We start from the raw sequence: 26861 nt of genomic DNA, 5'->3' as shown, positions 1-26861 counted from the left end.
GGTTTATTCCACGAGGTGGAGAAAGAAGCCAGGTTGGCTGGGTGGGAGAGGAATGGCGTCAGTGTGAGGTCACGCCACATTGTCCCGAATGCCATCCCCACTCCGCGACAACATTAACCCAGGATTGAGGGATGCAGGCAGAGGAAAGATGATTTGCACCTCATGCAAGCTACGTGCAAAAAGAGGGCAGGACAGAGAACAATGCGGGGAACCGCGCGGGGCGTGGCAAGGCACCTGAGCGCCAGCAGCGAGCGCCCGCAGATAGGAAAAGCCGAGAGCGAGGAGCCACGCGGAGGCCGCGCAGGATGAGGCGGGACTTCCGGAAGCCATTTGCTTGAGTGGCAGGGGAACCGGAAGTGGGGGCGCTGCTGCTGGTGCTGGGGCCCGAGGAGGGACGCGCCGGAGCAGGGCCGCCGGGACTGAGCGAGCGACAGACGCGCCACCCGCCGACGCCGCAGCCGCTTAGGGCCCGCACGGACCCTCTGCCTGAGTGAGTGCAGCCAGGGTCGCGGGGAACCGGCGGCTTAGAGGTGGGGGTCGGAAGGGCCTGCGATTTGTTATTGTGAGAGGCCCGCGACCTCCCCTCCCCCACTGTCCGGGCCCCTCCCCCCGCGCCACCTTCCCCCTCCCCGCCGCCCCTCGGGGGGCCTCGCGCGCGCGCCTTGTCCGCGGCCCAGCGCTGCCTCACAGCCGCCCGCGCTGTCCCCGGCAACCCCGGACCGCTCGCCGCCCCCCTTAGAGCCTCCCGCCTGCACCCCACCCCCAAACCTGCCGACTCGGCTCCGCCGCTGGCCGCCGTCTCCACCCGCCTTTCCCGGGGGAGGGGTGAGGGCGACTACGGTGGCGGGGCGGCCGCTCCTCCCCGGCCCACCCCCTGAAGCAGGCCTCTCGGCACCCTAGCTCGCTGGGGCCGGCGGTTCGCCGCCGCCAGCCCCGTTTGTAGCAACTCTTCTGCCTCCGGTCTCAGCTGTTGCCTCTTCCCTCCATCCCCGCGCCCGAACCTCTGACCCTCCCTCCGCTTTCCCCCTGTCGGAGAGGCCTTTAACGCGGGCTTAGACCCGTTACTCGGTGGCTTGTTAACCGAGCACTTTTTCCTCCCCCTTTTGTTGAAAAATTTCAACTCTTTAGAAACTTCTCCGTTTCCTCTAATGTATTCAAAAACCCGCAGACTGTCACGGCCCCGAAGGGATTATTTCTTAGAGGGCCGTGTAGTCCAGCCTCTTATTTTAGAGGTGAGGCCCAGCAAGGTTGGCGATGTGTCCAAGGTCAACCAGCTGCTTAGAAAGACCCATGGACAGATTTTCTCAGGTGCTTTTCACCTGGTCCGTCCATGTCCGTTTACCAGATCGAGACCTTCTGGGCTACAGGTTTGCGTTATACCCGTTGCATGGTGACTCACTGTTCTGCTTCCCGTAGCTCAGGCCGGCGTTGCTTTTCATGATTTACGCACAAACCTTAGGAAAAGCAAACACTTCAATCTCTGGCCTCTTTTTCTAGAGCGAATCTGCGCAGAAAGGGAAGATCATCTGCACCCACTCTAGGATCTCATTTTGTACAGTTTTCAGTTGAGGGGAGGGTGATAAAGTGTGGAGAAAGGAGGAGGAGAAAATACAGAGTATTGATTCTCCTGAGCATTTGAATACAGCTTTGCCTCGGATAAGCCTGTGTCTTTAGATTCTCCTGGGCACATTGTTCTGATATAAAGGTTGCCTCCTTGTGGGGGAGCAGGGGAGGAGTAGGAAATCATTGTGCTTTAATTTGTTGGCTTGGGCGGGCATTCGATAATAAATTATGGATGTGCTGGAACCCCAGGACCCACCCGCCAGCCCACTGAGGCAGGGTATTCTGGATGAGGCTTTTCTTCCCTTTCAGAATAACCCTGCTAACTCCCTCTGAAACAAAATGAAGTCTTAGGTCAGAGTGGGCACATTCTAAATCTTTTAATTCTTGGTGCAACTTTTCTCCTCCCTCTGTTTCCTGGTTAAACTAAAGATCCAGCTGAGCTTGAGAATTTATATTTCTTTGTTGTTGAAACTGGTTTCTGATTAAACACGCTACACCAGCTACACCACATGCTGGTGTAAGTATCTGGAAATTCTGGCGTTCACTGTCGCAGTCCAAGTTAAGGTAGAAAGAAGACAGAAAATGCAGGAAAATTGGGAAATGCTGTGCAAGGTGCTTACTCATTTTTCCAAAGAATTTACATTTTGATGGACAATCAGAGATTCCCTAGAATAGAGTCTCTCCTGGTAAATTAACAAAACTTCTGTTCTTCAGACCTTTATCTCCATTCTGCTTGGGTTCTCTAACTGAACCTGGTGTTTGTGATCAGAAGATAGTGACTTATAATAATCCCCCCCAAAGGGATTATTATGAATCAGGAAGGTGAGATGGGAGTCAGAATCCACCTCTCTCTTGGTACTTTTTTTATTATGTTACTGATTACAGCTTCACTATTCCGAATACTGCTGTGTTCGGTATTGCTCTGAGGCAGGAAGCCCAAAATCACTCCAGTTTTGTGTCCTATCACAGGCTGTGCTCGGATACAATCAGGATAGCTCCTGATTCAGTCTTCATTTCTCTTAGAATACAACAGCTTATTTTACTTGACTCCCAAATTATTTGAATCTTCTAAATGCGTAGATCCCTAGATTACACATTTCCAGCCTTGGTCTTAGGAGATCGCATGGGTTCGTGGCAGTTTTTCTTTACCTACTCTTTAAGGATGTGATCAAGCCATAGCCATCAGTAAAACGGAAAGCTACTTTGTATTGTGAAATTTTGGTTTGGCAAAACAATACAAAATCCAAGTGTCTGAAGGCGCAAAGAAACAAATTTTTGCTCACTTTGCCCTTGTTGAGGAGGAAGGATGACCTTGTATTCATAGTTAAACAGGAAAAAAAAAAGACTAGCTAATTGGGAATATTTCGCAATCCTCTCTCAATTCTACCTGTGTGGTAGCCCCAGATAAGTGACATCTTTTCCCTCAGTTTCTCTGTCCCTATTTCTTCATTTTGCCAGTGAAGAAATTTAGTACCAGCATGAAAGTGTTTTGCTCAGAATCTCAGGATGTCATTAAATTTGGTTAGTAGTGATAAGGTATGTAAGTAAATCGAATTAGTAAATGAGAATTTGTCATGTCTTTTCTATATAGAGCCTAACATCCTTTGCTCAAGAATGATAGGCTTTGGAGGTAAAAAACTCTGCATTCCAGTTCCAGCTCCCCTGTCTTGGAGCAGGTTCCTTCAATCTCACTGAGCTTCAGTTTTATTTAAATAACTAAGCTCCTAACACAGTGTCTTGTAAATTGTAAGTTCTTAATAAATCTTAATTGCGATGATTATTTTACAACAGTTGTTTACCTGGTGGAAGAACTCTGGAAATCCATGTTAGTAAATTGAATCCTAGACCTAGAAAGATTTTACAGCTTAAGTAGACCATTGGTCTTGAAAGTAGAGTATGTGCACTCCCTGGGGATTGCAGAAGAAGAACCATTGGAATACAGAAAACAACTCAGAACTTCTTTTTACATGTATTTTTTTATGTAAAAGGAAAAAGTAAACTTTACTAATATTTAATATATAGATTAACAATAATTCATACCTTTAATTTATAAGTAAATATATAACAGGACACATTTCAAAAAGATTCTAGAACATTAAAGATGTTTGGGCACCACAAATCTGGACCAATCTTTACTCATATGCTTAAGTTCACTTTATGCTTTCCTGTTAGGGATTCAGCTTGCCTCTCTTTGCATCTCCCCTGGAGGAATCTATTGTGAGAGGTAGGCCATGTCATTTTGTAGCCTTATTGTTAGAAATTTGCCTAACTGTACATTCTGTCCACTGGCCTCACCCTCCTATTTGGGGACATGCAAAATAAGCTTAATATCTCCTCCTAATAATCTTCAAATAGTTTGACAGTTATTTGTGTCATGTCTTCTCTTTCCTAACCCATTTTTCTACAGACTATAAACATACGTATTTCATTCAACTATTTCTAATATGACAGGTTTTCAGTTTCTTGAACCAGCTTGGCTCCTTTCCTCTAGACACCCTCCAGTTCGTCAAAATTCTTTAAGCTTTTCAAGGTCTGAATATGGTATCCTAAGAAGTAAAATGAAGTTGAAATGCCTGTATTTTGTCTTTTAAGTGGTGAGGGATATATTTGAATACATGTTATTATGAGAGTACCTTGTATTCACAGTTTGTTACCCTTGTTCTTTAAACAATCCCCAGGATCAGTAGTGTCAATTATATAATCATATAGTGAGAGTAGGATACATTATTTTCCACTGTTTGAGTAGTGGTCGCTCCGTTAATTTTGTGTCAGTTAACTTTTACCTCAAAAATACCTAAGTGTGAAGTGTCTCTCCAGGTAGGAAAACAAGTGAGAACAAACTAATGAAATAGTTGGGTTTTTAAAATTGTATTTAAGAGCTGCCTGGGTGGCTCAGTGGGTTGAGCATTGCCACTCTTGATTTCCCCTCAGGTCATGATCTCAGGGTGGTGAGATCAGTCCATGTGTCAGGCTCCTGCTGAGTATGGAGCCTGCTTAAGAGTCTCTTGGGGCGCCTGGGTGGCTCAGTGGGTTGAGTGTCTGACTCTTGATTTTGGCTCAGTTCATGATCTCAGGGTCTTGGGATCTAGCCCGAGTTGGGTTCCCTGCTCAGCAGGGAGTCTGCTTGAGCTTCTCTCTCTCCCCTCTCCCCCCCCACTTTCACTCTCAAATAAATAAATAAATAAAATCTTTAAAAATAAAATTATTTTAAAAATTAAAAAAGATTCTCCTCCTTTCCCTCTGCCCCTCCCCCCTTTTAAAAAGGAACGAAAAAAATATTTTTGAAAACTTAGGAAATAGTCTTTTGAATTAGTGGAAAGTGAAGCTGTTTGTTGCTGTACTTCTTTACATTTTATATGTAATTTTGAAATCCATAAGGTGGGAAAACTTGGTTGCCCCTTGTATGTCTTAAGGCTAATAGAGCTGTTTGATCAGCAGGGAAGAAAGCTATTTTTAAAATTAAAACTAGGGGCGCCTGGGTGGCGCAGTCGTTAAGCATCTGCTTTCGGCTCAGGGCCTGATCCCAGCGTTCTGGGATCGAGCCCCACATCGGGCTCCTCCGCTGGGAGCCTGATTCTTCCTCTCCCACTCCCCCTGCTTGTGTTCCCTCTCTCGCTGGCTGTCTCTGTCAAATAAATAAATAAAATCTTTAAAAAAAATTAAATTAAAACTAATAAGCACCATGGCAGATTTAACCTGAATAGCCAGTCTTCAATCTAGAATTGAACTTAGACCCAAAGAAACTTTTGTATAGAACATATAAAATGTTTTATTATTGTAAAAACAAAAACAAGACGCCTGGGTGGCCCAGTTGGTAAAGCGTCCGATTCTTGGTTTCCGTTCAGGTCACAATCTCAGGGTCATGAGATCGAGCCCCAAGTGGGCTCCGAGCTCAGCGAAGACGCTGCTAAACTTTCTCTCTCCCTTGGAGTGTGCACAATCTCTCTCTCTCTCTCTCTCGCAAATAAATAAATCTTAAAAAAAAAAAAACCAAATTAAATGTTTCTTTTTTTTTTTTAAGATTTTATTTATTTATTTGAGAGAGAGTGAGAGAGAGCATGAGCAGGGAGGAGAGGGAGAAGCATGCTCCCCACCAGGCAGGGAGCCTGATGCAGGGCTTTATTCCAGGACCCCAAGATTATGACCTGAGCTGAAGGCAGACCCTTAACTGACTGAGCCACCCAGGCGGCCCCCAAAATTAAATGTTTCTATATGACTATTTGTTTTAATCCCCTTTAATCATTTTTTCTTTTATGCATCTTTTAATTTTCCTGTACTTTTCTCAGGCATTGAAGCCTCAGCTGGATACCTTGGAGCTGTATGGATTCATCTTGCACTTCTTCCCAGTTCTTCTGTTTTACACTGATGTTTTTAGCTCCAGGGAGTTTATGTTTTTGGTGAAACGGTTAGCTATAAGGCCTCTTTAGGGAGTCAGCATGAACCGTTCTGTGATTAGTGGGCCAGATGTGATGTTACTGGGGTCAAGCAAACCTAATTTCATTCACTTACTGCACAAATTACCTGAATTACCTGATCCTCGTTTTTTTCGTTTTGCAAGGATTGGAAGTGGTATGTGTAACATGGCGTATATAGTCCTTCATAGATAGCTATTATTTTCTGATAGTTGCAAATTTTAGTAATCTGAAGGAATATATACAGATGGTCCCTGACTTAATAATGGTTCTACTTACAGTATTTTGACTTCACAATGGTGTAAATGCTGTATGCTTTCAGTAGAAAGCGAACTTCCAGTTTCAAAGCCTAATCTTTTCCTGGGCTAGTGACATGCGGTAAGATCCTCTCGTTGCTGGGCGGTGGCAGTGAGTGGAAGCTCCCAGTCAGCCACATGACCATAAGGATCAGCATCTGATACAGGGACAACCATTCTGTACCCATGCAACCATTCTGTTTATCTTGTCCAGTACAATATTCAGTAAGTTACATGAGATATTCAACACTATTGTAAAATAGATTTTGGTTAGATAATGTTGCCCAACTGTAGGCTAATGTAAGTGTTTGAGCACATTTCAGGTAAGCTAGGTTATGCTATTTGGTAGGTTAGGTATATAAAATGCATTTTTGACTTAGGATTTTTCTTTTCTTTTCTTTTTTTTAGATTTATTTTTATTTTATTTATTTATTTTGTTAAAGATTTTATTCATTGGGGGGTGGGGCACAAAAGAGCACGAGCCAGGAGGATGGGCAGCAGGAGAGGGAGAAGCAGACTCCCAGCCCAGCAGGGAGCCTGATTCGGGGCTCGATCCCAGGACCCCGGGATCACAACCCAAGCCAAAGGCAGACGCTTAACCGACTGAGGCACCCAGGCGCCCCAGATTTATTTATTTATATTTTAGAGAGAGAGCACGCGGGGGGTGGGGGGAGAGAATATCAAGCTGACTCTGCTGAGCCTGGCGCGCACACAGGGCTCACTCAAATCTCAGGACCCTGAGATCATGGCCTGAGCTGAAATCAAGAGTCCAACACTTAACTGATTGAGCCACCCAGGTGCCCTGACGTAGGATATTTTCAACCTATGATGGGTTTATCCGGATGTAATTCTGTTGTAAGTTGAGGAAGATCTGTACAGAGGGTGTGGATGGTGTTTTACATTTCCAGTTAGATACAAGCTTAACCCTGAGCCTAATTTTCTTAGACCTAGTGTCATTTAGAGTGGAACTAATTAGTTTGTGTAGTTATTGTTAAAACAGTGATTTGCTTCTGTAATGTATTTTTCATGAGTGAAGGTATATTTTCATATTTAGAGCTTTGTTACTTTCTGATCCTCAAAAATTACTGCTTTGGCAATCTAGCATGTTTTGTTTACTCAGTAAATACTTATTGAATGAATAGAACTCAGTCCTCTTTCAGAGAAAGCTGCTCTGTATTTGATGATAGCAAGGGAAAGAAAAAGAGAATCGTCCCCTTTAAGCCACAAAACCCCAGATTTTTGTATTTTTTCATCATCCTTTGCATATGTCAAGTGATTTCTTGAGCCTGATGTCTATAGTATGTATTTTCCAGAGTTGATTAAAAACAGTCTGGAGTCTTTGTCTTTCTAGATTAGCATTTCTAGGTTTTCTGAATTTCGCTTATTCCTTCCCCACTATCGGATGCTGTATTTGTGCTCGTCATTAATAACATTTTCTTAGTGGATACCTATCAAAAATAAAATACCTAGTAAACATTTGTCAAAAACCAGCGCCAAAGCCTATGACCAGTTTTGTCACAATCTGTAGTAGTTATTTGTGTGATATTTAGTAACCAGTGGGTTCTAATCATGGCTGTAGCAATTCTCCAGTGTCTAACTGGAGCGGCCTAAAAGGCTCTAATGCAGGTTTCATTGAACTCTGAAGTGTCTAATCCCTTGTGTCATTTGGTACTTACATTAATATGTAATCATGAAAAATTAATGTAAATGTAAAGTATATACTTGGAGCAGGTTTTTTCAGTGTAATGCACTGTTCCTAAATGATACTCAAACGTGTCTGGAAGTTTAAGGATGCCAGATATTCATGGGACTTGAGCAGTCATGTCCTAGAACTCATGTCTACTGAAAATAAACTCCAGTTGTTTCATTTCTAGGCAAAACCACAATGAGACTTAAATTATTATTTAAAATCTAGCATGTAATATTTAAGTGGTAACAAATAAATGTTCCATAATGAATGACACATGACATAGACATTTCTCCCCTCAGGTATAGAATGAGCCAAGGGGACTCAAACCCAGCAGCTATTCCACATGCAGCAGAAGATATTCAAGGAGATGACAGATGGATGTCTCAGGTAAAAAGAAGTGCGTATGTATTATTCACCCGAGATGAGTCTCTTCCAGTTTTCCAGGGTCTTCTGGCCAAAGCCACAAAAGCGCATTTTTTATGGTCAATAAAAATCATTACTTTAAATAAAAATCTAATGTTATGCTAATGTCATACCTAATCACCAGTCTGATGTTGGACCAGAGGAATATTTTGAAAGCATAGTCATTGCCCCCTATTCATCTTGAGAGATAACAGTGTCTCCACAGCATTCTTTTTTTTGTGTAAGCTTTTTTTTATTTTGAAGTAATTTCAAAATTACACAAATACTGCAAAAATTTTAGAAAGAACTCCCTGTATCCTTCATCCAGACCTGCCAGTTAATGTTTTGCCACATCTGCCTAAATGTTCTGTCTGTATCTGCTTGTCTTTGTATGTGTACATATCAACATACAGTGTTTCCTGGACCATTTGAGAGGAAGTTGCAGTCATCATGCCCCTTCACCTCTAAATATTTTAGTGTGTTTTCTAAGAATAAGGACGTTTTCTTACACAACTACAGAATAGTTATTAAAATCAGGAAATTTAACGTTGATGTTATGCCATGTTCACATTTCTCCATTTGTCTCAGTGTTTTTATGTCTGTTTTCTTCCCAGTCTGGGATCACACATTGCATTTCATTGTCCTGTCTCTTTATTCTCCTTGACTCTGAAATATTTCTTAGCCTGTGTTTTTCATGACACTGACAGTTTGGAATGTAGACCATTTATTTTGCGGAAGGTTCCTCAATTTGGGTTTATCTTTTTCCTACTAAGCAAGATTCAGATTACACATTTTTGGCAGGATATCAGTGAAGTCATGTCCTCAGTGCATCATGGAGAAGATACATGATGTTGGTTTGTCTCATTGGCGATGTTAACTTTGATCGCTTGATTGAGATGTTCTTCTAAACCAGTTCTTATTTATTTATGGTATGGCCTCATGGGTTCTTATTCTTTTTTTTTTTTTTTTTTTGAGATTTTATTTATTTATTTGTCAGAGAGCGCGTGCACAAGCAGGGAGCAGCAGGCAGAGGGAGAAGCAGGCTCCCTGATGAGCAAGGAGCCCAATGCGGGACTTGATCCCAGGACCCTAGGATCATGACCCGAGCCGAAGGCAGACACTTAACTGACTGAGCCACCCAGGTGTTCCCATGGGTTCTTACTCTTTCTAGTGGGTTATAACCCACTAATTTTGAAGCTCACGTTGTCCCAGGTTAGCAAGTGGGACTCCTCTCAGCCGGTTCCTGTGTCTTCTTGATGTGTTCCATTGTTTTGTAGCACTGTATCTTTTTTGTATTCTTAGCTGCCTTTTAATAAGCTCTTATCACGTAACCATAACTATGTTTAGCCTTTATCTATTGGTTTCCAACCATATTACCTCTTTGGAATAGCAAGTTCTATATTATTTTAAATACCCAGAGTTTTGCATTTTAGTATTTAGTGATTCTGTTTATACTCTTTTTTTTTTTTTTTTAAGGATTTTATTTATTTATTTGACAGAGAGCACAAGCAGGCAGAGCAGCAGGCAGAGGGAGAGGGAGAAGCAGGCTCCCCGCAGAGCAGGGAGCCCGACGTGGGGCTCTGTCCTGGACCAGGACCTGAGTCAAAGGCAGACGCTTAATGACTAAGCCACCCAGGCGCCCCGATTCTGTTCATATTCTTGATAGTTGTATAATTCTTCTGTTTTTGTCTTTCCAGACTTAAAAATCAGTCTGTCAACTAGTTTATTTTGAGTGGTAGTTAGTACTTTGTTTGACTTTTCTTATATGGATCAGCTGCTTGGTTATTCTTAATCTTCTAGTTTATATCTTTTTTTTTTTTAAGGTTTTATTTATTTATTTGACAGAGCACACAAGCAGGGAAGCTGCAGGCAGAGGGAGAGGGAGAGGCAGGGAGCCCGATGCAGGGCTCGATCCCTGAGCTGAAGACAGATGCTTAACTGACTGAACCACCCAGGCTCTCCAGTTCAATTATATTCTAAAAACTATTATGAAATCCACTGACCATCTGTGTATGTTCCACTCACCCTAAAAAAATAAAACATTGCTAATAGAATTGATGTTTTGTGTATACCCCTCAATTGATAATTTTTTTCTCTTTCCTACCTCCCCACCCCCAAACCAGTATCCTAAATTTGGTGGGTTTTTTTTCACGTGCTTATATACTATATATATGAAACTTCTAAACTATATATAATATTTTTGCATGCTTTTAAGCTTTTTGTAAGTAATATGTTTTTTAATGTATTTTTCTGCAGTGTATGATACATGTTAAAAGCATAGCTGTAGTTTTTTCCTTCCTATTTATTTTTTTAAAGATTTTATTCATTTATTTTAGAGAGCGCTTGAGTGGGATGGGGAAAGGCAGAGGGAGAGAGAGAGACCCAAGCAGACTGTGCTGAGCGTAGAGCCCGATGCAGGTCTTGATCCCAGGATCCTGAGATCATGACCTGCACCAAAATCAAGAGTCAGATGCTTAACCGACTGAGCCATCTAGGTGCCTCTTTCTTCTCTTTATTTTTTTAAGATTTTATTTATTTGTTTGACAGAGAGCCAGCACGAGTAGGCAGAGCAGCAGGCAGAGAGAGAGGGAGAAGCAGACTCCCTGCTGAGCAGGGAGCCTGATGCAGGGCTCGATCCCAGGGCCCTGGGATCATGACCTGAGCCAAAGGCAGATGCTTAACCGACTGAGCCATCCAGGCGCCTCTCTTTCCACTCTTTAAATAGTATTTCTTTGCTATATATGAAAATACCATTTAGGTACATTTAGGAATATTTCCGCCATTTATAACTTTATTAAAAGTAGTAACTAAAACTAGATGTCTTTGTTGTTCCTGGCATGTTAGCAGGCTTTAAATAATTAGCATTGACTGGAAAAAAATAGTCAAATGGAAGAAAAACAGGAATATTTTTGAAAAAAATTTTTTTAGCTTGTATAGAAGGATCATTTTACTAAGTAATAAAATATATGCGCAGATCTTGGTTTCTTTTCTCCAGTGAAAGGAACCAGGGCTACTTGGAGAAGTGATTGCATCTACAGCTGGAACAAAGGAAATAAAAGATGGACCTGTAGCATCTTGTAGTGCAAGAGAGCAACTACTCAAGAAGGAAAAGGAAAAAAAGATACATGGCAAGAATATCACTGAAGTGAAGTGTCCTTAGTACATGTCATAGAAGACATGTGATACTGGTTTGATTCACTGGTGATATTCACTTTGACCACTTGGGGCCAACCTGAAAGAGCACCCAAGTGCAAAGTTGGACAATTTGAGCAGCATAGTAGATCATGATATTACTGGTTTATAATTCGAAGGATAAAGTACTCATGAATCCATTTTGCTATAAATAAATGATTGGATAAACGGGAGAAGAGACAATAATTTTAATTAATTAATGTCGGGGCACCTGGCTGGCTTAGTCGGTAGAGCATGCAACTCTTGATCTTGGAGTTGTGAGTTCGAGCCTCACATTGGTTGTACAGATTGCTTAAAAATAAAATCTTTTAAGAGTAAATAAATGTAGAAGGAGGAGGGGAAAAGAATACCCTCATTAGAACACCACGGTAATAGTTCCTGTAGGGAGGGTCCATCAGTGAATACTAAAATTAGTAGGCACACCTTTGAGGAGAGAGAGTGTATTTGCCTAGCCTCAGAAGTATCTCCCTGGAAATTACTTTGGTGCTTTTAACATAAGACCACATATTTTTTGATATCCCCTCCCTCCAGAAGGTAGAGCTTATTAATTCCCCCATCAGTGAGAGTTTGTTTGTTTAAGATTTTATTTATTTATTTGACAGAGCGCACAAGCAGGGGGAGCAGCAGACAGAGGGAGAGGGAGAAGCAGGCTCCTTGCTGAGCAGGGATTCCAATGCGGGGTTCGATCCCAGGATGCTGGGATCGTGACCTGATCTAAAGGCAGATGCTCAACCTACTGAGCCGCCTAGGTGCCCCTAGTGTCTGTTTCTAACAAATACTGTATGGAAAGGAAAAATAATAACTATATATAGGTGGAGCAACCTGGCAAACACCACCTTAACCAAATGATCATTGTTAATATCACCAGTAATGTCATGTTGATACCGTGTACTCCCCTCTGATGTGATACAACAAGGGCACATCACCTCCGTGGTAGTCTTCCAGAATAATTCATCACCTCAGTGTATTCGTGACAAAATAGCAGATCCAAATTGAGGGACATCCTACAAAACACCTGACTACTGCTAAACATGTCAATGACATGAAATACAAGGAAAGACCAAGAAACTGTCCTGTGATGGAAGAGACCAAGGAGACATGTAGACTAAATGCCATGTAATATCCTGAATTAGGCCTGGGAACAGGAAAAGGACATAGTGGAAAAATTGGTGCAATCTGAGTAAACTTTTTTAAGATTTTTTTTTTTAATTTTATTTTTAAGTAATCTCTACACCCAACCCAGGGTTCAAACCCAGAACTTTGAGATGGAGGTTCCCATGCTGTATTGATTGAGCCACCCAGGTGCCCCCTGAGGAAACTATTTTAGTTGATACTATTTATGAATGTTAACTTCTTGTAGCCAACGTACCATGCTTATGTAAGATGTTAACATTGGCGGGAGCTGAGTGAAAGGTATATGGGAATACTGTACTATCTTTGCAACTCTTGTATATCTAAAATTATTTCAAAACAAAATGTTAAAAGAAAAATAGTCATGATTAAAACAAATATTGAAGTTATGATACTTTCTATAAAGTATTACCAAAATACTACACCACATATCAGGAAATACCAGAAGCAGATGAACATGTCCACTAGGAGCGCTGTAGGAGTACAAGCAACAAAATCCAGACTCTGGGAGATTCTGTAGGTCAAACGGTCATATTTCTTAGAAAATAAATTTGGGAGGTAGTGGTAGAGGGAAGGGGAACCCTGTTGATTAAAAGATTTAAGAGACAAATTGGATCCTGATTTATTTATTTTATTTTATTAAAGATTTTATTTGTCAGAGAGGGAGAGCGCGCGCACACGCACAGGCAGGGGGAGTGGCAGGCAAAGGGAGAAGCAGGCTTCCTGCTAAGCAAGGAGCCCAATGCGGGACTTGATCCCAGGCTCCCAGGATCATGACCTGAGCCAAACGCAGACACTTAACTGACTGAGCCACCCAGGCGTCCCTGATTTTTAAAAAACCATAAACAATTTTTTGAGACATTGAATTCGAACACGGTTATTTGTTGATATTAAAGAAATTACTCTTAATTTGGGGGAGTAGAATTGGTATATAAACAATATAAAATACTTAAAATATAAGTAGAATAAGCATTGTAGCATAGAATGCTATATCCTTAATTTGCTTCAAAATAATACGATGTTGGTAGTGAGCAGTAGTTTGGGGGATGACTGAAATTATAGTGGCCATGAGATGATCAGTGTAGCTGGTAATGGATACATCACTGTGTTATTTTCTCTACTTTTGTGTACATTTGATATTTTTCATAATACTTTTTTTTAAGGGTGATACTCAAACACTTGACTGTAGACAAATGTAATACAAATTGTATCAAAACGTATTAACCAGGGACACCTGAGTGGCTCTGTCGATTAAGTACCCGACTCTTGATTTCGGCTCAGGTGGTGATCCTCAGGGTTGTGAGATCAAGGCCCTGCATCAGGCTCTGCGCTGGGCCTGGAGCCGGCTTGATTCTCTCTCTCCCTCTGCCCCTCCTCCCACTTGCGCACATGAGCTCTGTCTCTCTCAAAAACAAAACAAAATATTAACCAGGAAAAGGCTCAGCAGCAGACTGAGGAAGATATTTGCAGTAAATAATACAGATGAAGCACTGATATTTTTTGGTATAGTATGAGTAAAAATATCCTCTAGGTACCACTAGAGAAGTATCTTGATAAACATCACAGAAAGTGTGTCACTTTTTTTTTTTTAATTTTATTTTTTGAGAGAGGCACGCCTGAATGGGGGGAGGGGCAGAGGGAGAGGAAGAGAGAGAGAATCCCAAGCAGGCTCTGTGCTGAGTGTGGAGCCTGTTGTGTGCTCTGTCTCACGACCCTGAGATCACAACCTGAACTGAAATCAAGAGTTAGACACATAACCAACTGAGCCACCCAGGTGCCCTGAAAGTGTGTCACTTTTTGTTTCCAAAAAGTACATATTGTAATGTACACCAGTGCAGGTGTAGGTATGATAAAACCAGCTCTGATAAATTGCTAGAGTCAGGACAGATGCAGCCCTTCTGCTAAATTTGGAAATACATCAAGGATCCACGAAAGTGCTCATCTTTGACCTAAGAATTCCCAATGTGTAAAAAATAAAATATGTGTACATTTCTTCATCACAGTAAATACGACACTACTGGCAAGTCTACCAGTAGGAAAACTTTAAAAAACCGGTGTGTCAGTGAATCCATTCAGTAGGATATTATGTAGCCGTTAAAAGTTAGGGCTATGAAAGTCACGTAGCTACACAGAAAAATACTTCTAGTATAATGTTAACTGCAGTTATAATGGCCACTGTTTATTGAGTACCTACCGGGTGTTAGCCAAAAGCTGGGCCCCTTTCCTAGAACTCGTCTCCACAGCTCTGCAACAGAGTTGCTGTAGGATGTGAAAAACAGGACTCGGGTTATATGCTTTCTGGACTAGAAAGTAGACAAGCCAGAATTTGAACATAGGCTGTTCTGTCCCCAAAGCTATTGTGCCAAAAGAAGGTATGCATAGTGAGTCAACTATTTAAGAAAAGGTTGGGGAGGCCTATGGAAAAATGGCAAGAGGAAAATACCCCCAAATGGTAGTTCCTGGGTAAAGATGGTAGAATGCTAAGTGTTTTGTTTTGATCTATTTTTCCGAACTTATTGTACCTACTCTTATACTTAAAAAGAGAACATAGAGTACCAGAACCTTTAGAACAGCAGAGCTTAAATTCCATGACATTCTAGAACTGTGAACGATTTTACTGGTATTGAGAAGTAGTTGGTACTGTAGTACCACAGTGGAGAAGAGAAGTGTTGTGGAAGTGTACCTATTCACCAGCTATAGTTTTATTCATGCCCATTTTATCCCTTCAGTTTAAAAATACTTACTAGGGGCGCCTGGGTGGCACAGCGGTTAAGCATCTGCCTTCAGCTCAGGGCGTGATCCCGGCGTTGTGGGATCGAGCCCCACATCAGGCTCCTCCGCTATGAGCCTGCTTCTTCCTCTCCCACTCCCCCTGCTTGTGTTCCTCCTCTCGCTGGCTGTCTCTATCTCTGTTGAATAAATAAATAAAATCTTTAAAAAAAAAAAAACTTACTAAAACAGTAGCAATTTTAAAAGTTTATTTACACAAAACATGGATGCAAAAAAAAGGAAAATCTAGGGTTGCCTGGGTGGCTCGGTCGGTTAAGTATCCAACTCTTGGTTTCAGCTCAGGTCATGATCTCAGGGTCTTGAAATCCAGTCCCAAGTCGGGTTCGGTGCTCAGTGTGGAGTCTGCTGGAGAGATTCTCTCCCTCTCTCTCCCGCTCTGCTCCTCCTCCACTTGGGCACGCTCTCTCTTTCTAAAATAAATACTTTAAAAAAAAAAGGAAAATCCATATCAAATCCTGCCATTCTACAGGAGGAGTTCTTTTTATTTTCAGATTATTTCCAGAAGTAGTTTTGTATTTTCACCCATAGCGGATGAGTGTCTCCTATTCACCACAGTGTTATCTGTGCAGATATTAGCAGTAGAAACACTTAAATGTAACCGTACCTTAATTCCTAAGGAAAGCATCATTGAATGTAGTGCTTGAGGAAAAGGAGCAGCATTCAGACCTTTCCCTACAATTGGGTTAAAGACTGTTGCCTAGAGTATCATGTACATTTGTTTCAGGGATGAACATAGAAACGTCAACTATGTCCTTTAGTATCAATGAGTAAAATCCATTTTAAAAGCATTTTCTGGGGCGTCTGGGTGGCTCAGTGGGTTAAGCGTCTGCCTTCAGCTCAGGTCCTGGGATAGAGCCCTGCGTTGGGCTCCCTGCCTGGTGGGGACCTGCTTCTCCCTCTCCCTGCTCATGCTCTCACTATCTCTGTCTCTCTCAAATAAATAAATAAAATCTTTAAAAAAAAAAAAGTGTCTTGTGTCCTTGCAGCAGAGAGAAGCACTCCAGGACTAGGTCGTGGTCACCACTGCTTATAGACTTGGATTCGACTGAGAAAGCCTTGACTCCCACTTTGCCATTGTCTCACAGTTGGAGGTGAACAGGCATTTTCAAAGGCCATGTTAAATCCAAATAAAATACTTGATTCTTGATTGGTTCCTAGTTCAAAAAAAGAGATATAATACTTTATCCAAGTCTTGGAACAACTGGAAAAATTGAATATGGACTGAATATTATGGGATTATTGTTCGTTGTCTTAGATGTGATAATAATAGTTTTGTGGTTTTCTAGGAGACTGTTCTTACTCATGCTGAAATATTTAAGGGTGAAGAACCACACCATTTGCCGCTTACCTTCAAATGGTTCAGCAAACACAAACAGATAGAGCAAATATGGGAGAATGTTACTGTTGAATACAGGCAGAGATATACAGGTGTTCATTGTACTGTGGCTTTTCTGTGTGTCTGAAATCATCTTTTAAAAAAGTTTGAGGAAAAGATAAATTTATAAAAAGCATGTTAAATGTGTTTTTCTATTCTGATTTCAGTAGAATTCCAGTTTTCTTGAGCATATTAGAATGATCGGTGTGGTAAGGGTGGAAAGAAAGTCCCAGCAGTTCATTTCAGACAGAATAAGTAGAATGTTTAACAACAGAGTTACTGGTTGGACAACTGTTCTGTCTAGGCCAAGACCTCGCACCAAGAACGAAATGCCGGTTTCTAATTTTGCTTCCTTTTTCAAACCAGCACAACAGATTTGTCCTGGACTGTAAAGACAAAGAGCCTGACGTACTGTTTGTGGGGGATTCCATGGTGCAGTTAATGCAGCAATATGAGGTAAAGTGGAAGGGGTGAGGGTGGGTCTCGGCTACTAAGGTAAATCCACTCATCGCTAGCAAACTTTCACTCTGAGCTGAACCTATAGGCTCATTCGTGACCCTTTAGAAAAGCTCTAGTTCAGAGTGCGAGGGAGGTCAGACCTACATAATGGGATTCTTTGTGCCACCGAGCATGAGGAGACAAAAAATTTAGAATTGTTTCTAACTCAGCTCCCTTTTTTGCCTTGGCTTCCAAGAAACTTCCCGGTTACGTTTATTTACTTAAATTCGTCCTAGTCATGATTCTCAAGTCTTACCGTGTTTTACATTTTTTTATTTTGTGTATTTTTTAAAAGATTTATTTATTTATTTAATAGAGAATGTGGGGGAGGGGCAGAGGGAAAGAGAGAGAGAGAATCCCAAGCAGACTCCACACTGAGTGCAGAGCCCGATGTGGGGCTCAATCCCACGATCCTGAGATGATGACCAAGAGTCGGACACTTAACTGATTAAGGCACCCCTTATTTGATGTGTTTTTGTGGGGGAGCTTTTTTTTAAGATGTGCACTCTTCCAAGGGCAGTTTAAAGGAAAAGATAGCTTGATTCCTTTCTGGCTCCCACACTCTAAATTTCTTCATCTCGTGTTTCTATTTCACCCTATTCATTTTGATGCGTGAGTAAAGGGAAAGGAGAGCTTACTAAGTTGGCACCTTGAGTATAAATGCTGGGACCTCCTAACGGCCATCGGGTGGCATTGTGACTCCATTCTTGAGCTGAGGTCAAAGGCTGCATTGACAACTGAGTGATAGAGGGGCACCTGTGTGGCTCAGTTGGTTAAGCATCCGACTCTTGATCTCAGGTCTCGATCTCACGATTGTGAGTTCCAGCCCCACCTTGGACTCCACGCTGGGCGTGGAACCTACTTAAAAAATGAAGTAAAAAATATATTAAAAAATAGTCGTAGAAGAACTGAGTGATACAGTGCCATCCTCAGAGCCCTGCGAACACTGAGTAGCTCACGATTTGCAGCATTATATTTGAATATAGAAAATGAAAATTATTCTTTCAGGTGCCTCACAACACATTGCAATGGAGGAATTTTATTTCCCACTCAGTTTAAATAAAGCCAGTTTTTCTCTTTTTAGATATGGCGAGAGCTTTTTTCCCCACTTCATGCACTGAATTTTGGAATTGGGGGAGATACAACAAGACATGTTTTGTGGAGACTAAAGAATGGAGAACTGGAGAATATTAAACCTAAGGTGAAATGAAACTAATGTTTTAAAGAATATCTTTAATCTTGAGTCTTTTCCAGGTGGTTAAATTGTCTGAAGCTGCTGGTAAAAACAAATTGCTTCTTTAAAGCATTACTTCGCTGCTGTTTGCTTTGTGCCCCTTTAAGAGAAATGATGCTGTTGTCCTTGCTTGAGAACATTGCAAATAGGTATTAAGAAATCAGTGTATTGCTTGCTTAGGTTGTACTTGTAGCTGTTGATAATGATCTTCTTCAGCTGTAGGAAGGGATTTGATGCTCATGAGGCATGCTATTCTGTAGACCTGAACGCAGTAACGGGGGAATCTGCTCAGACGTGGGCCGTGGTGGCAGTGCCACGATTCACTTCAGGAAGTCATTTTAGAGCTGTTGAACCATACAAACAAATTAGTAATCAAGGCATCCCAAGTTTTTCTGAAGAAAATTTGAAGCAGATGTGAACAAATGTTCACCATAAATGTGTACCCACTAGCTTAACACTTTATAAATGTCCTGAGTTGGCACACTGCATATAATTTTTTTTTAGCCCTAAGCAGAAAAAACCCACAGTTGATAACAGTTGGCTTTGTTGAAAGTATTTTGTTTTTTGCCTTTAAAAACTTTTTAATTTTTTAAAAAGATTTATTTATTTTAGAAAGAAAGCATGACTGGGAGGGGCAGAGGGAGAGGGAAAGAGAATCTCAGGCAGACTCTGTGCTGAGCCTGATGCAGGCCTTGATCTCATGACCCTGAGAACCCAACCTGAGCTGAAAGCAAGAGCCAGGTGCTTAGTGGACTCCACCACCCAGGCGCCCCTTTTTATTATTTTTTATTATTTATTTATTTTAAAGATTTTTATTTATTTATTTGAGAGAGAGTGAGCCCCTGCAAGTGGGCGGAGGGGCAGAGGGAGAGGGAGAAGCAGACTCCATGCTGAGCGCAGAGCCCGACATGGGGCTCTGTCCCTTCACCCAGAGATCACAACCTGAGCTGAAATCAAGAGTCAGACGCTTAACCAGTTGAGCCACCCAGGCACCCCTCTTTTTTTAAAAAATATTTTATTTTTAAGTTTTCCGTATACGCAATATGGGGCTCGAGCTCACAACCCCGAGATCAAGAGTCCCACGCTCTACTGACTGAGCCAACCAGGCACTCCTATTTTTTGGCCTTTCTATTAGAAAAACTCGTCCACGTACCTGTTTTTTGTGACAGGGTGGAAAGTTACTTGGTTGGGTTGTGTAGTAAGATATATGTCTCCAGGTGACAGACATCTTGTAAATTAATTTTTTTTTAAGAGAAAAAACTTGAAACTTCATCCAGCCTCCTCCCCAGCTACTCTTTCTTCAGTGTAACTGTGCGTTTATTTATACCGGTTACATTTCCTTGGGTACTTTTGTTATTTTTTCTGGAAGATACTTCTAGTCAGGGAGTTTCTATGGTAGGAGTTGCAAATATTTTTCCCTGGCTTTCTTACATTTCACTTTATTTTAATAATTTCTTCAACATGCAGAGTTTTTATTTTTATACAGTTGAATTTGTTATCTTTTTTGTGTGGTTTCTGGATTTGAAGAGATTAGCTTCCAACTAACTCCACAGTGATGGAAGAATTCTGTCATTTCCTCCTAGTATAGTTTTACTACTTTGGAATTAATCTGCTTGGAATTTATCCTGAGATATATGAGGCCTAACTCAATGTTTAAAGATGAAGTTATCCCTACCATTTGACAAGTTCACCTTTTCTTCTTTTGATTTTTGAAATAAGATTTTTATCTAAATATTGATAAAGATTTTTATCTAATATTAGATTTTTATCTAAACATTCTTTTATTCTTGGTTATTTACCCCTGCCCCAACTTTTTTTTTCTTCCCTCAATTATAGGTCATTGTTGTCTGGGTAGGAACAAACAACCATGAAAATACAGCAGAAGAAGTAGCAGGTGGAATCGAGGCCATCGTCCAACTTATTAACACAAGGCAGCCGCAGGCCAAAATCATTGTATTGGTATGTAGTCTTTGGGTGGGTAGAGTCTTTGATGTCATTAGGTCAGGTGAGGAATGTTTTTAGAAACATGACCGCTCATGAATATCGAGAATCTTGGTGGAAGCAGTTTATGGTACTCCTGAGAGGTTCTTCTCTGATACAGCCTGTTGTCTTACCGGTTTCCTCACTTCCCAGACCAGCCGTGGGAGTCATCTTTTATCTGCTCATCCTTGTTTAGAGGTGAAAATCCTCTTTGTTGTCTCAGGTAGCCTTAATTGTTTTTTTATCTGTCCTCTGATAATTTTTATAATTTTTTAAAATTTTTATTTATTTATTTGAGAGAGAGAGTACAAGCAGAAGGACAGGCAGAGGGAGAAGCAGGCTCCTCACTGAGCAGGGAGTGCGACACGGGGCCCAATCTTAGGACCCTAGGATCATGACCTGAGCTGAAGGTAGACACTTCACCAACCGCACCACCCAGGCGCCCCAAATTTATAAAATTACGTATGAAACTTGTCCTAGTCCTGAGTCTCTTTTTATTAGACTGGGTTTGGATTAACTTAGATGTGTTGTTCAGTCCCACTGTTAATGTGTTAAAGGTGGTATACTTATTAGAATCTCTGAATTCTCTAAAACATCAGAGATTCTATTAGCAAAAAAATGAGTGCTTTATAGTCTTACCCCTAATAGAGAGTGCTGCCTGAAGGTAAAGCATTACATCTTCATGGTCTCAGAGATAAATAGCTGTCTTTCAGTGTGATATTCGTAGCGAAACTAAATTCTGAATGTATTCAGTTCTTTAATGAGATGATGTTGAGAAGGTAGTCATTAATTCAACAAACACGAGGCTCACTCTGTACAAGACACTGTCCTGGGTCCTGAGCATACAAAAATGAGTAAGACCTTGTTCCTCTCAGGGATCACACGGTCTAGTCTAGTGGTAGATGGACACAGCAATATAAAGAGAGAATTAGCATACTGTATGCTAATGGGAGTGATTATACTGTATGCTAAGGGGAGAACAGGTTTTTTTGGTCTTTTTTTTTTAAGATAAGAGAGTGCGAGTGCACTCAAGCAGGGGGAGGAGCAGAGGAGGAGAGAGAGGGAGGGTGAACAAATCTCAAGCAGCCTCAGTACTGAGTGTGGATCCTGATATGGGGCTTGATCTGAGGTCATGATCTGAGCCAAAACGAAGAGTCAGATGGCTAACTGACTGAGCCACCCAGGGGCCCCATGAGAACAGATGGATTTTAGACATAAAAGCTGATATCTGACTATAATTTTAAAGAATTCATTGGTCTCCAGACAAATGGAGAAAGGAAAGAAGGCATGACAGAGGGAGGAAAAAAAGTGGTGAAAGGCTTATTATACTTGTGTATGTGTGTGTTGGGCAGGTGAAGCAGGGTGCTTGAAGAATTTTAGAGCTGTCGTTGAATAAAGTTGAAGGCTGGGATGGTTAGGAGAAAGAGGCTGTGGCAAAGTCATTGTAGGGATTTGTATGCCTTGAGAGAGGAGTTCGGATTTTTCTTATTGGTGCTGGGGAGCCACGTCTTATTTTTTTATCACATGGTATTTAATATAATTTATTTGTCTATATCCCTGGTTTACTCCAGAAAGGGTTGTGGTTAAGAGTCCACCTCTGAGGTACAGTGGCTGGGACGTGGCTGCTTAGGAAATATTTGTTGCATGAACGTTGCTGAATAAATCCTCCGTAAATAGTCTTTGTTTCAACCAGACTTTTAAATTTGATATACTCTGGTGTTGCCTACAACACTCCAACATGAGCAGCACCCTGAATGACTGACTCTCTGAGGGAATGGTTGCAGAAGTCACTTGAGCATAACAGCCCCGATCCAATGACAGTGACAAGAACTGTGTGGAAACAAGAGTTATGACGTATTTAAGTGAAAGTCCAAATACTGAACTGTCTGTATATTATATTTAGAATTACTTAAAATACAGATGACCGTTGAGGGGCACTGACCCCCATACATTCAAAAATCTGCATATAACTTTTCACTCCAAAATTTAATTACTAATAGTCTATTGATCAGAAGCTTTCCTGATAAGCAGTCGGTCAACACATATTTGGCATGTTATATCTATGACATACTGAATTACAATAAAGCTAGGGAAAAGAAAATGTGACTGAGAAAACCATAAGGAAGAGAAAATAAATTTACAGTACTGTATTTATCGAAAAACATTTGTGAGTAAGTAGACCTGTGCACTTCAAACCCGTGTTGTTCAAGGGTCTGCTATAGTCAATGTTAAAGAAATTAGGAGGATAATATTTTTCTTTTTTGTTTCTTTTAACACGATAGTATTTTAGTAATTATTACAGGGAAAAATCACAGCATACTTCTGATATTCTCATATTAAGGAAGATGCTGTGCAAATATATAAGTTGCTTTTCTCATCCGTTCTTGAAAATCCCAATAGGTATGGTGCCCTGTTCTTAAGGCTTACTCAGTTTTTATGGCTTTGACTGTCGTGGTATTCTTCGAATGTCGGAAAAAAGCATGTATTTGTTGTTCACTGGCCATCCTTCCTGATTGCTTGTATCTCAGCGAGACTTAGATATGTAAGCATAAAGGGCAGTTCTTTTTTGTTAACTATTAGATGCAGAGCCTAATACTTTTAACAGTTACGTAAATGATGGTTTAGGATTGGCTTGATCTGTGAAATTTTTGAGATGCTTAACAGGGATAGGAGATGGTCTAGGGTAGCAGAGTCATAATTATCTATAATTCTCATTTGGAACTATACAATCACATAATAGAGTGGTAATAAAGCTTCCCACATTTTGCTGAAAAAAAATTAAAGCAGACATGAATAAGTACTTACTTTAGCGTAAAGTTGTTTTTCTTTTAGTAGAATACACACAGAAAATCTGTTTTTTTTTAAATAGGATCTCTTACCATAGCCTGTAGGAGAAATGGGTAGAAACTTTTTTTGCCTACATAGGAATAACTTGGTGTGTGCTATCATTAGTTATAAACCAACTGAAAGGCCGTCTGACAATAATTTTATTATAATAGGATCAACATCTGTAAGAGGACATTCCTAGTTTGAGATGATAAACCTTGCTCTTGCCAAAGTAAGATGGACTTTTATAGACTATAGAAGGATAGACACGTGACTCATCTGAATGTTGGATAATTAACATAAGTTAAAAATGCATTTAGGAAGTATCTGTTTTATCTGAGCAGATATAATGTGGCCTTGATTGTTCAAGACCACATTTGTTCCCACCCTGTTTCTCATGTGCACTGGTATAGGTTCCACGTAGCATTCAGAAATACATGTGCATTTGAGCTGGATGATTCTGATGACTATATGGAGAGTGAATTGAAGGGAAGACCACACTGGAGGTAGGAAGACCAGTCAGGAGACGTGACGTTAACTGAGTGAATAGTGGTAGGTTTCCAAGCCAGAGCAGCATGTATAATCAGAATGGGGGAGAGGGACAACAATGTTTTGAAAAGGATTGAGGATGCAAAAGCTGAGTAATTTAATGATAAATAGATAAGGTATGTGGGGTGAAAATGCAGGGATGTCGGAATGATCCGTTGGTACAGAGAATGTGCAAGGAGTGGGGTGTGCACAGTGTGGGGAGAAGGTGATGAATTGCTTTTGGACATGTCCGGTCGGGAGTGCCTCGGGAAGTTTGGCAAGTTTGGCTCTGGGCTAGGATGTTCAGAGCAGGCCGAGTAGTGGGCCAAGGACAAAACCCTGAGCATACCAACAGTTAAGGGACAGGAGGAGGAAGAGGAGCTTTTGCAGAAATAAAGAAGGAATGGTCAGAGAACTGTTGTTAAAACCGATCTAGTCCAGAGATTCTAGTGTAGTATTTGAGAAATCCGAGTTTAAAGAATGTCGACTGGAGCAGTTGTTCCAGGAATCTCGGGAATCACGGAGAAGTCGGTAGAAAAAACCAGTGACTCTTCTCATTTTCTGTTCTTCTCTGCTTTGCCCCAGGGTTTGCTACCTCGAGGTGAGAAGCCCAACCCGTTGAGGCAAAAGAACGCCAAGGTGAACCAGCTCCTCAAGGTTTCCCTGCCGAAGCTCGCCAACGTCCAGCTCCTGGACACAGACGGGGGCTTTGTGCACTCGGACGGTGCCATCTCCTGCCACGACATGTTTGATTTTCTGCACCTCACAGGAGGGGGCTACGCCAAGATCTGCAAACCCCTGCATGAACTGATCATGCAGTTGTTGGAGGAGACCCCTGAGGAGAAACAAACCACCATTGCCTGACGGGCTCCCATCAGTGTTACTCGCACCCCAGCTTCCTCAGATCAGTTATATCACTGGCACTACAGAATCCTTCTCTTTCCTAAGGCACTTTGCATTGTAGAATGTTCCTGGATGTTCATATCTAGTGTTTGAAGGGGAGGAGGGATTGAAACTGGTCCTGTACATAGAAGGTTGGTTTGACACAGGAGACAAATTAGCCAAGGAAGATTGTTGTTTAAATTCGTTTGAAACCAGAAGGGGACTTTTTAGTTGTATGTGTGACACATTCATTGAATTATCACAGTTTTTCCTAGGACAACATCGAGCCTAAGGACTGAACAAAATGAAGATTTTCTTTTTCTTGGCCTTTCTTTCTATGGATTATGTCATGTATAGTAACGATCAGGATCACACCTGCTTGGCTTTAAAACAGATGTCTTTTCCAGTTTTTTAAAGTTCATAATTTAGCTCTTTGTTTTTAGTTTGCTTTACTTCTATGTATTTGCAACATTTTCTTAACAGCATCAGATTGAACGTGCTTGTGATTCAGATATGGGAGACGCTATGGTTACAAGTGAATTTGTTCCACTCTCTTAATCTTTCCCATGTTTAGCAGTGGAAGATAGGTTTTGCCCCATTTGGGGGACTCTACGGAGGGTATTATTTTTATGCTGCTGAATATCATGTCTATAATAGACCCATGCATGCAGCCTTTCCTCCCTATTTCCCCTCATCCCCTCTTTGTTTTGGGGGGGTGTCCTTGTTGACATTACAGGCTTTTAACACATTTTTGACCTAGGAGCTCTGTTGCTGGAAGTGTAAGTCCCCAGCCAGTTCCTCTCATGATGATAGTACTGATGTGCGGCTCATTCTCGTGTGGTGCTCTGTGCGTAGTCTGTGTAGTGCTGTCCAGAGTCGGAGTTCTGGTTTGGTTTGTTTTGTTTTTCCCTCAAAATGTGTTACACTTTCCTGTTTTAGAGAAGAAGAAAAAAAAAAGCAACCAGAACTCTTTTTCCCATTCCATAAGCCCTGACATTATTTCAAGTTTTATAATAGGGTGTATATTGTATTTTTTTTATTGGCTTCGTTTTTAAATCATATCAGTCCAGAAAAATTTGGCCTTTTCTCATGGGGAAACAAATGGAGCTTCTCTTCAGAATAGGCATTCTACCTTGATCCCACCATTTTAGTGAAAAAGAACTAGGTTTGTTTGACTTGCAGGGTCTGAGAATTTCTTTCAAGAGAGCTCTCTATAATCTTAATGGTTGAGCTTCAAGAACTGCCATTTTTAAAATAATGGAACAGTACATGGTTTATTGTTCAGTTTACCTATGGAAAATGTACAAACTGGATCTACAAACAAATATTTTAAACTGGACCAGGTGGGTATTGGAGTAACCTATTAGAATGTGCTCTGCACTGACTCTCCTTACCATTCAAGTTCAGTGGCTAAGGCATATGTTCGATGTTCTGCTCACAAGGCAAGTGTCAGTGCTTTTGTGAGTTGGAGGGGTTTGCTGATTTGTGCTAAGAGCCACTTCTGATTGAGAGGGATAGAACTTGGGCTGATGTTTTTCTTGTGAAATGTCTTTCTAGGAATATTTTTGGTCTTATCTTTAGTCTTTTTTTTTTTTAATACATTTCTGAATGTATCATGTCTTCACTAACGACAGAAAGTACATGTGATGTTTACTAGACTTGTTTCCCACATTAAGGTTCCCTTTCTTTTTAGGAGCCCAGATTCTTGAGTTTATCAGGACAGGTCTTTTCATAGCTGAGGCATAGTTCTAAGGAGGGCAGAGACTTAATGAAGCCAGAAGTTTGTGTGTGAAAAGACCGATTCTTATCCAGGTCTTTTTCCATTTGTCAGAGGGCGGGAGTATCGTCCAAACAAACGCGTTAGGTTATTCCTGCAGCATGCGCTCTTAGCTTCCCTCTGGACTAAGGATCAAATAGCCCTTTGTGAGCTGGCCTTTGGCTCCTTTGCTTATGTGTGTAAACCTCGGGTGTTACTACATTTTATACCTACCAGAGCTATTCGAGCAATAGTATTTGAACCACTAGCCTTTTAAATAAAAGTCTGCCCCATTGCTAATATGCA

At 41.2% G+C, this 26861-nt stretch overlaps 1 protein-coding gene across 2 annotated transcripts; it reads left to right on the top strand.

Moving 5' to 3' along the window:
* The first annotated feature begins 342 nt into the window (after positions 1 to 342).
* Positions 343 to 26861, top strand: PAFAH1B2 (platelet activating factor acetylhydrolase 1b catalytic subunit 2). Of its 2 annotated transcripts, XM_040631193.1 has the most exons (6): positions 343 to 490; positions 8261 to 8348; positions 17218 to 17307; positions 18434 to 18550; positions 20420 to 20542; positions 24503 to 26861. In XM_040631193.1, the coding sequence occupies exons 2-6, from the start codon at positions 8268 to 8270 to the stop codon at positions 24779 to 24781; spliced, it is 690 nt and encodes a 229-aa protein (XP_040487127.1). In that variant the 5' UTR covers positions 343 to 490; positions 8261 to 8267; the 3' UTR covers positions 24782 to 26861. The 2 variants fall into 2 exon arrangements, with proteins under 2 accessions (XP_040487127.1, XP_040487128.1); XM_040631194.1 differs by lacking the exon at positions 8261 to 8348 and having other exon boundaries at positions 351 to 490.

Source organism: Ursus maritimus, unplaced genomic scaffold (genome assembly GCF_017311325.1).
Source record: "Ursus maritimus isolate PB19 unplaced genomic scaffold, ASM1731132v1 scaffold_16, whole genome shotgun sequence".
NCBI lineage: Eukaryota > Metazoa > Chordata > Mammalia > Carnivora > Ursidae > Ursus > Ursus maritimus.
Note: the sequence above shows the minus strand (reverse complement) of the source record. Positions and strands in the feature narration are given on the sequence as shown.

Bases quoted from the DNA above. Each gene is read 5' to 3' on its own strand.
- PAFAH1B2 (XM_040631193.1), top strand. From the start codon at position 8,268: ATGAGCCAAGGGGACTCAAACCCAGCAGCTATTCCACATGCAGCAGAA. The intron at 8,349-17,217 runs GTAAAAAGAAGT...TTTTCAAACCAG, and splicing joins ATGACAGATGGATGTCTCAG to CACAACAGATTTGTCCTGGA. The intron at 17,308-18,433 runs GTAAAGTGGAAG...TTCTCTTTTTAG, and splicing joins AGTTAATGCAGCAATATGAG to ATATGGCGAGAGCTTTTTTC.